This window comes from Lathyrus oleraceus, chromosome 7 (assembly GCF_024323335.1).
Source record: "Lathyrus oleraceus cultivar Zhongwan6 chromosome 7, CAAS_Psat_ZW6_1.0, whole genome shotgun sequence".
Taxonomy (NCBI): domain Eukaryota; kingdom Viridiplantae; phylum Streptophyta; class Magnoliopsida; order Fabales; family Fabaceae; genus Lathyrus; species Lathyrus oleraceus.
The window spans coordinates 171,817,278-171,827,289 of record NC_066585.1 but is presented as its reverse complement, the minus strand read 5'-3'; the positions used below and the strand labels follow the sequence as shown (position 1 = coordinate 171,827,289).

The following is a 10,012-nucleotide window of genomic DNA, read 5'->3' as shown; positions in this document are numbered from 1 at the left end:
CGTCATTGCTTCACCATACTAATGTCGGATCAAGAAGCAAACGACCATTGATCGCTCAAAGGAAAACAATCATCGAGGTTTTGAATGAACGAAACAAGAACACTATATCATATATAATGTATTTTGCATCAGGATTACATATATCACATATATGTAATTTGATCGATCTCAATTTAACCTTTGATTCATTATGTTTTAATCATATTATTACATAACAAAAACAAATATCAGATTCATGGTTTCGTAAGTGGCTCTGATACCACTTAAGGAGAATAGCCATCCAAGGCGCAGCGGAATTTAAAAATTTCTCCATTTAGTGATCCTTACGAATGGGCATGATCAGTGATAGAATCGTTACCTCTTGTGGCGATTCAAACCTTTGGTGCAGATCTCTGATAATGATCAAAACCTTTGATACAGATCCACGGGGCGATCACGAACGTTGAACGATGACAACGTCTCTACTCAGTCCACACGAACGGATTCCTTCAATCGCAGTGCTAGCTGTTATGAATGAAGGCTTTGAGTGAGAGAGAGATACGAAATTCCAACTCTTCAGTTGTGTTGTATTCCCATACAAAGCTTCTTCACAAGAGCTCTATTTATAGAACCACTTGTGTGGGTTTCAAGCAAAAAAGCCCACTTAAGTGCATTTTGGCCTATATCTCATAATATGCCAAAATCACTTAAGTATTTGGTACCTTACCATATTTCGTATTCTGCTTAAGTACACCGTACCTTACGATGTTCCTTAATTATTCTATCTCTCATCAATCCGTCCTTTGTGTGTGACCCTATAGGTTTTCGCGACGTTGGCAATTATATTAAATCACGCATTTAACATAATAAACAGTGAGCGGTATCTAGCAACACATCACTGCTACCCAAGTCACGAAAATGTCATGTGATCTGACAAAACCTCCTGTGATAATAATTATGTGTATAATTACCCCTTTGCCCTTATGTCTATATTGAACACAAGGTATAGACCGTGTCACCCTTGTCCAGTTCAATATTGGGCCCATAGACATTTATTCTGTTACGCAGGATTGGCAAATTCCATCTAGGACACTCATGTCCCTCAGCATGCTTTGTGGAGTACCCATCAACTGTCTTTATGGTTATCCAGTTACGGACAACGTTGGATCAGCAATAAAGCACTCGACTCTACATCTAGGATCCAGAGTGGTTTCAAGTCGAAGAGTGGTATACACTATTATCACCATGAGAATAACTTATGACACTTTGCATAACTTTCTATATAGTATTCTCATAGCGGGTCAATCCGGTATAAATATTACTCCTAATATTCATACCTATGTTTAAGACTTGATAACTCTTTATCCATGATCCATGAGATGTGATCATCAGTCTACAAACATAATAGTCTTAATGCTTTAATGTTATCCCACTTCACACTAAAGCTCGACTACGAATACTTTAAGAATAGTGCCCTTATGTTTAATGTGTTCTCATGATTAAGTCACACTTAATACATTAAACAGACTATCTATTCTAGGGACTTTATTAATCAACCATAATAAAGAAAATGCCTTTTATTATTAATAAATAATTCGATACAAGTACCAAAAGTATTGGCCTCTAGGGCTTACACCAACAGGATCAACCACACAAATCCTAGGACATGTGCAGATCTAGATGGTCTTGAAGATGTCCAGAATCACTTTCAGATCTTTCATTTTTGTTCTCTAAGTGTTTTACGTCGAAATATGTTGATTAAAACGTTAAATAGATGTAAATTTAACAAGATAAAGTAAATGGCGGAAAATAACTGACGAAATGTAAAGTGTCGAAAAAGAGAAAGTGCAGAAAGATAAATGACTGGAAAACGTAAAAGAGATTTGTAAAGAACTTTAAACTTTATAAAATAAACTTTGAAGGAATTGGTGTTTGTTTACACATACATGTTCCAAATATGACTCTTTTCTCTCACACGGGTACTTTGAGTGTTTTCAGGAATTTTGTACAAGTAAATTCTCACACCTTTTTCCGATAACAACTACCCTATTTATATACAAATAACATAACTGTTACTAACGACCAAATCCTAAAACTGTGACACATGGCTTTCTTCCTTTCGCCAGACAAACGTCACAACTCTTTTGAATTTGAATTTGTACTTTAAGTCGAAATGACGTCTTTCTTCAGGCTTTTTGTCGAATTGTCGATATACTACAATGTTCTCCATGTCTGTCAAAGGTGTCTAGCTGCAGATATCTTGTCGAAATGTCGAAACCTCCATTTTGTCGAAGTGTCGAACCATACTTATTAGCCAAACGTTTATCCTATGTCGTTATTTGTCGGAAGAAACATTTTGTACACCAAATCCCATGGCGTCGAAAACGCATGTATACAGATCCATAGTGGTTTCAGGTCGAAGAGTGGTATACACTATTATCACCATGAGAATAACTTATGACACTTTGCATAACTTTCTATATAGTATTCTCATAGCGGGTCAATCCGGTATAAATATTACTCCTAATATTCATACCTATGTTTAAGACTTGATAACTCTTTATCCATGATCCATGAGATGTGATCATCAGTCTACAAACATAATAGTCTTAATGCTTTAATATTATCCCACTTCACACTAAAGCTCGACTACGGATACTTTAAGAATAGTGCCCTTATGTTTAATGTGTTCTCATGATTAAGTCACACTTAATACATTAAACGGACTATCTATTCTAGGGACTTTATTAATCAACCATAATAAAGAAAATGCCTTTAAATAATTCGATACAAGTACCAAAAGTATTGGCCTCTAGGGCTTACACCAACAATGGTGAGGATGGTTGGTCAATGATTCTCCGAGACTTGAGGTTGGAAATAATAGACAAGGAAAGATCAACTTTGTATGACAAGTTATTTTGTAATCGGTTGGCAGAAGTGAGAGAATCTTTGATGATAGAATCCTTTGATTCACAGCCACCACAAAAATGGTTGACTCTACTAGATATGAGTTACTTGATAGCAAATCGATATAATGTTGTACTTGTATGTTTAGGAAATCCGTGCAGGACTTTCTTTCCTATGACAAGTTCACATTCACCAAATGTTTCCATTTATTGCATTGATTTTGTTAACCAAAATCATTGGGTTCAAGTACGTATTTTATTTTATATGACTTACTGTTTTAATTATTTTACTTATTTCACTTTATTAAATATATGTTTTAATTATTGTTATCAGGTAAACATGAAATGGGGGTTTCCGTTGCCACCGGTCATATTAGATTGGAAGAAGTTTCGTTGTCCAACAACAACGTCTTGGATGTTAGGATTTGCAGGACGTCTACAACATTGGCAATTACTTACGCCTATATTAGCATGAATATGTAATCAAAAGATGAATATTATATTATGTCAGTTTTAATACATTCAGTTCTAAAAGTTAATACATAAATCAATGTGAACGAGGAATATGCAAAGCTTCATATAAATCAGCAAATTGCGGATCTTCCTCTTCGGCATTAACTTGTCTCAGATAACGATGAATCAATGTAGAAACACGAGTCCAATTAGGATCAGATGGTCCTACTTCGTAAACAAAAACCGACACCTCTCTTGGTTCATCATGATGGGGCGAGACCAAACGAGGATGCGAAACACAATAATACTACTCCAGGTATCCATCTTTTATATCAGATGGAGTAGTGGCCAATGTTGTTGGACGGATCACAGCAAGAACGCTCTGATGGTAACCAATCCAATCAACATCAATATCATTAGCCATCATACAATCATGAGGTGGGGATGGAACATACTGCTTGTACCCGAACTGACGTATACATCTGTCAAGCAAGTATGGAACAACTGTGTCACCCCACTTCAAACACCCCATGTACAGACATAACTCATCAAACTGGCGCCATCCTCTATGATCCTCAAATGGAGGCCATATGACATCGGCAAGTATCAACTCTTCCAAAATAGATAGCAAGTCATCCACCTTCAGGACTCCTTGCCTATAGGACCATTTCATCGCTCGAGGAAGACCATAATTATCATCTGGTTTCCAATTCTCTCCTCTTTTTCCAACAGTTGAAAAATACTCGTGAATCCAACACTGTTATAATATAAAAACATAATAAATAAAATAAATTAAATTAACATACTTTATAAAATGAATCCAACACATAATAAACAAAATTAAATTATATACCTGTAGGAGAGTAGGATATCCACTAAGCTGCTTGCAACTGAACATGGACGCATCTCCAAGGTATCTGTATAGGAAACCAATGCAGTTGCTCCCCAACTGTATCCCGAACATCTATCTAAATCTGTAAACAGTAAGAGATATCGTGTCTCGACAAGTGTAAAGGTCTTGTCGGCAAAAATTGTGGAATCCACCAACATCAACAAATATGCTCTAGTCGCAAATGCCTAGCTAGAAGCAACTATATGTTGTACGAATAAATCGTATAACCACTCCAATTTATAATAAGAACCCCTGCAACTACGAACATGTGCATGTGCCTCACTATGTACGCTCCTACGTAGTCAACAACAAGTTCAACAACAACCTCTTCAGTGACATGTTGAGGACTCCAGAACACACCATTGATGGGCAAGTGAAGCAGACAAGAGACGTCATCCAAAGTAATGTTCATCTCACCAAACGACATGTGAAATGAAGATGTCTCTAGATGTCATCTCTCCACAAATGTGGATACCAGATTTGTGTCTATCTTGTTCAAACTAGTTCTTTGAAGTAAAGATGACTCAGACCTAGAAATCCAACTCTCCATCTGTTGTGGAAGAGCTAGTGGAACCCTCGATGTCAGCTTAAGTTCGTGTCCAACAACCTTTAACTCTTTCTTCAGACCTCTTTCCTGAAAACAATTAAAACACATATTATAAAATACAATATAAAATATTCAAATATTATTGAATTTCAAATATATGTAGTTTATTTACCTCACCAAACCATAAATGGTGAGCAACATGAAGTTCGTACTTTACCAAAAGAGACGTATTGTACGGCCCTCCTGGATAGCTAGCCGCCTCTGCTGCAGATGTAGATGCGCCCCGTCCTAAACTATGATCTGGAATCCTACCGTCGACACCTCGTCTTAGAACCACTATAAAAAAATTATAAAAAAAAAATTATAAAAAATGCACCGGAACACATTCTAAAAAGAGTTTCGGTATTCAGTTTCATTTCCGAAACACTTTTCAAAAGACTTCCAGTTAATTGTATGAAAATCGGAAGTCTTTTACGAAGAGTTCCGGTTAATTAAATGAAAAATGAAGGCTTTTACGAAGAGTTCCGGTTAATTAAATGAAAATCGGAAGTCTTTTACGAAGAATTCCGGTAACCACTCTTCAAAACCGGAAGTCTTTATTAAAGAGTTTTTGTTCAACGCCCCAAATCTGCAGCGCCGGAAGTCTTCTGGAAAGTGTTCCGATATGTTGTTTGTGAATCGGAAGACTTACTCTTAGTGTTTCGGTTTAAAATGGTAAAAAAGGCTGTTCTGGAAGTCTTGAAGCGAAAATGAAGTAAAATCCATTTTTTTCAAAAATATATCCTATCTATATGAGGGCATTTTGGTCCAAAAAAAATCTATTATAGGGATATGGGTATAATTGATGGGATATGAGATAAAATTTTCATATTTGGAATAGACGAACCAGTGTTCAAAGTCCTAGATAGGATAGTGAGATTAAATTATTTCTCGTGCATTCCATTAGCCTATTTTCTCACTACAATTGAACAAATATAGAATTGTTTTGCCTATGTAATACTGATTGTCTGATATATTGAATATTAGTTTACTAAATTTAAATTTGAAGTATATCCGCTTTGACTTGCTAACTTATCTAGAAATCAATATACTATATGCATCATTTTTTTTGTTATTGATGTATGGATGACATCAGAGGTAGTACTACAAAAGAATAAAAATGTGCGGCAATAGCTATCCATTTTTTCTCTATCCTCAATACATTAAATATTTATTTGCTCTTGTGCATCCAATGAATGTATTTTGTACCATTCTATAAGCTCATGTTCCACCCTCTTGTCGTACCTTCCTAGGAACTCAAGGAAATAATCAATTCCAAAAACACAAAAACAGCTATATTTCTCTGATGTACTAGTATATCACTCACCATTGTTTAAATCGCCATTCTTTTTTATCATGCACTATATTCTACTTTAATCATCACCACTACCACAAAACATGACTCCTTCACCAAAACTATATACTCCTTTTATCTTCATCATAATTCGTATCTTATTTTTCAGTTCCATGATCATAAATGGCTACCCTTTATCCACTTGTTCAACTTATTAAAGGTCGTGATCATGTTCTAAAGTCAATAGAAAGGAGTGTGAATGTTGAGGGAGGGAGTAAGGAAGGAAGCATAACAGTGACATGGGAGAATCTGAGAGTCACTGTTCCAAATGGAAGCAAAAGGAAACCTATTCTTGAGGGTCTTACTGGTTATGCTCAACCCGGAAGGCTTTTGGCTATAATGGGTCCTTCTGGGTCTGGAAAATCCACACTTCTTGATGCTTTAGCAGGTCATTATAGTAAATTTAAAACGACTGATTTGGAGAAGTTTTTGGTGCATTATATGTTTCTTTTGGGGATTACTTGTTAAACAAGCAACTCACATGTTTATGTTCAATGAAATTAATTACACTAGAAAAACTTTGTACATTTGAAAGCTAAGTTTCTTTTTTTGTTATATATAAATGAATTTCACTTGATATAATCAATATGTGACAGGAAGATTAAGCTCAAACATAAAGCACACAGGAAATATTCTAATCAATGGCCACAAACAAGCACTGGCTTATGGAATATCAGTAAGAGAAACTCCCGAAAAAGCTACAAAGTCCTGCAAATAAAATTGTTTTATGAAAGGAGATTCATTAACATCTTCATGTGAAATCAGGGTTATGTAACACAAGATGAGGCTATGCTGTCAACGTTAACGGCCGGTGAAACTTTATACTATTCAGCTCAGCTTCAATTTCCAGATTCCATGTCCATAACAGAAAAAAAGGAGCAAGCAGATCTTATACTCAGAGAAATGGGCCTAATAGATGCTGTTAACACAAGGGTTGGAGGATGGAGTTCTAAAGGTCTAAGTGGAGGACAAAGGAGGAGACTTAGCATTTGCATCGAGATTCTAACGCGACCGAGACTTCTCTTCCTTGATGAACCGACGAGCGGACTCGATAGTGCAGCTTCTTATTATGTTATGAGTAGGATCGCGCGTTTAAATTTAAGCGACGGCGTTCGAAGGACTGTTGTTGTATCCATCCACCAACCTAGCAGTGAAGTTTTTGAACTTTTTCATGACCTTTGTCTTCTCTCTTCTGGTGAAACTGTATATTTTGGTCCATCCTATGATGCAAATCAGGTTAGGAATTGAAACCCTCGTAGCAAATATTGATTTGAAGTTGACAAAAGACATGTATAGTGACACTTGATTCAGTGCAGTTTTTTGCTGCAAATGGCTTTCCTTGTCCAACACTCCACAATCCTTCTGATCACTATTTAAGGATAATAAACAAAGATTTTGAAATGGTGAGAAAACTCTCTAGTTTGGCTATTAGGAAGCGGAAAATTTGGAACTTATATATGATTCATTTTATTGCTTACAGGATGATGATGTTGAAGAAGGCTTTGGTAAGGGAGTTACCACAGAAGAAGCAATTGATATCCTTGTAAAGTCTTACAAATCATCTCGAATTAGAAAACGAGTTAAAAAAGAAGTTGCGAAAATAAGTGTAAGTGTAAGAATCATGTTACATTCTTCTCTCCCTCCCACTAACATCACTAAAAAGAATTTTCCAAAACCATGACTCTCTTTAAGCGCGTGCAAGGTGGACTACCACACAGCCTAAAATTTAACACAGATAAGTTGCGACTAAAAAAGAGTCTCATTAAATATTTATCACGGTTAAACCGTGGCAAGATAGGACCCAAATTAGTTTTGTCACATTTAAACTGTGACTAACCTACACAGGACTTTCGAAAACATAAGACAGCCCTTACCAAAACCAAAAGACTCATGAATCTATGACTTAGATGAAAGACTAACATTTTCTGCATGTGTAGGACTCTGGTGCAATAGGGAAGAAAAGGATTCATGCTGCATTTATCACTCAATGTCTTGTTCTTATAAGAAGATCTTCTTTGCAATTGTTTCGAGACGTAGGCAACTACTGGCTACGTTTAGTTGTCTTTGTTATAATTGCTATAAGCATTGGTTCTATCTTCTATGGCATTGGTTCAACTAGTGGATCAGGATCTATTCAGGTAAAATATAGATTAAGCAATCAGTTTAGTTTTATTAAACAAATTTGGTAGGTAATAATAGCTCATAACTTGTAACTAAAGTTTCCTCATGCATGCATTTTCAGGGAAGAGGTTCACTCCTCACATTTCTTATTTCAGTTCTCACTTTCATGACCCTTGTTGGTGGATTCTCTCCTCTCTTGGAGGAAATGAAGGTAAATTTCCTGGCACGCGTCTGACACCAGACACGCTAATATGTTTAGAAATATTCGAAATGATATATTTTTGCTTTCGTCTATCAGGTATTTGAACGAGAGAGATTGAATGGACACTATGGTGTTAGTGCTTTCCTGATTGGAAATATATTCTCAGCTGTTCCTTACATTCTAATGATCTCTCTAATTCCTGGAGGAATAGCATACTACCTTTGTGGAATGCACAGAGGACTAGAACACTTTGTATACTTCATTTCATTGCTATTAGCCATTGTGATGTGGGTTGAAAGTCTCATGTTGGTTGTTGGAAGCATATCACCAAACTATGTAATAGGAATGTTCATTACCGGTGGAATTGAAGGACTCATGATATTAACAGCTGGGTTCTATAGATTACCAAATGAACTTCCCAAACCACTATGGAAATACCCTTTATACCATATATCATTTCTTAAGTATGCATTTCAAGGATCATTCAAGAATGAATTTGAAAAGTTGAATGTTTCTATGGGGACAAAAACTATGAGTGGTAGGGAAATATTGGATGAGACATGGCATGTTGAAATGGGTTACTCAAAGTGGGTTGATCTTGTTATCATGTTTGGTATGATTGTGTTGTATAGAGTTTTGTTCTTGGTCATCACTAAGAGTAAGGAGAAGTTGAAGCCTTTTGTTGCACTCATAAGTAGTCTTTGAGAGTGAAGTTTCACTTGTCAAAGATGAAAGAAGAACAAAGGAGTAAGTGCTCCAATTACTTTATGAATTCTAACAAATATTTTTTGTATGACTCAGAACCACCTTATTAAAGATGAATAAGTGGAATGTCGTGGGTTCGAACTCATGTATTTAGAGTAAATATCTCTATTCAGTTGTCTTAACTATCTTAAATATGATTGTAGATATACTAAATCTTATCTTGAATGTGAGAGCTTCGAGATCAATGTTGATTTGTTGGAAGTAGTGAATGGTCTAAAGAATAGTAATGCTGATAACCATATTATAAGAGCTTTAATAAATAAGATTAAAGTTTGATTGGAGTTGGAGTAGGTGGTTCATGATCGTTATATTTATCGGGAAGAGAATCAGTGTGCAGATACGCTTGTGAAAAATGAAATCGAAATTGTACTATTAAAAGATTATTGTTTCTTTGACGCGTGTCTTCTTAATTGTAGACATCTTTTTAATGATGATTAGTTGAAAATTTCGATTTTCAAATTAGTTGTGCTGTAGTCGTTTTATTATGACTTTTGCTCTTCTTTCAAAAATAAAGAAAAAAAATATATGAAGATATATACTCTACATATTATCTCATATTATTTCATACAAGACATTTCACTATTGCCAAACTGCACAAACAATTACGATTATGTATAATATTTATATTTGTGACAAGCTTTATCGACCTTATTTTACTCAATATTTAGATACAAATCTAATTTTTATTGTGCGACTCTTCTTTTTACTTCTCAATTATTAATTTACTATTTCATTTTCACTTTCCTCTCAACAT

At 35.4% G+C, this 10,012-nt stretch overlaps 2 protein-coding genes across 2 annotated transcripts; one reads left to right on the top strand and one right to left on the bottom strand.

Moving 5' to 3' along the window:
* Positions 1–3,645: 3,645 nt before the first annotated feature.
* Positions 3,646–6,174, bottom strand: LOC127102675 (protein MAINTENANCE OF MERISTEMS-like). The gene is made up of 5 exons (XM_051040018.1): positions 6,144–6,174; positions 4,950–5,113; positions 4,706–4,864; positions 4,192–4,415; positions 3,646–4,057 (listed from the first exon to the last, which is right to left on the bottom strand). The coding sequence occupies exons 1-5, from the start codon at positions 6,172–6,174 to the stop codon at positions 3,646–3,648; spliced, it is 990 nt and encodes a 329-aa protein (XP_050895975.1).
* A 320-nt stretch (positions 6,175–6,494) lies between these two features.
* On the top strand, positions 6,495–9,198 carry LOC127102674 (ABC transporter G family member 1). The gene is made up of 8 exons (XM_051040016.1): positions 6,495–6,558; positions 6,767–6,846; positions 6,936–7,406; positions 7,487–7,573; positions 7,651–7,782; positions 8,108–8,308; positions 8,413–8,502; positions 8,590–9,198. The coding sequence occupies exons 1-8, from the start codon at positions 6,510–6,512 to the stop codon at positions 9,196–9,198; spliced, it is 1,719 nt and encodes a 572-aa protein (XP_050895973.1). The 5' UTR covers positions 6,495–6,509.
* Positions 9,199–10,012: the final 814 nt, after the last annotated feature.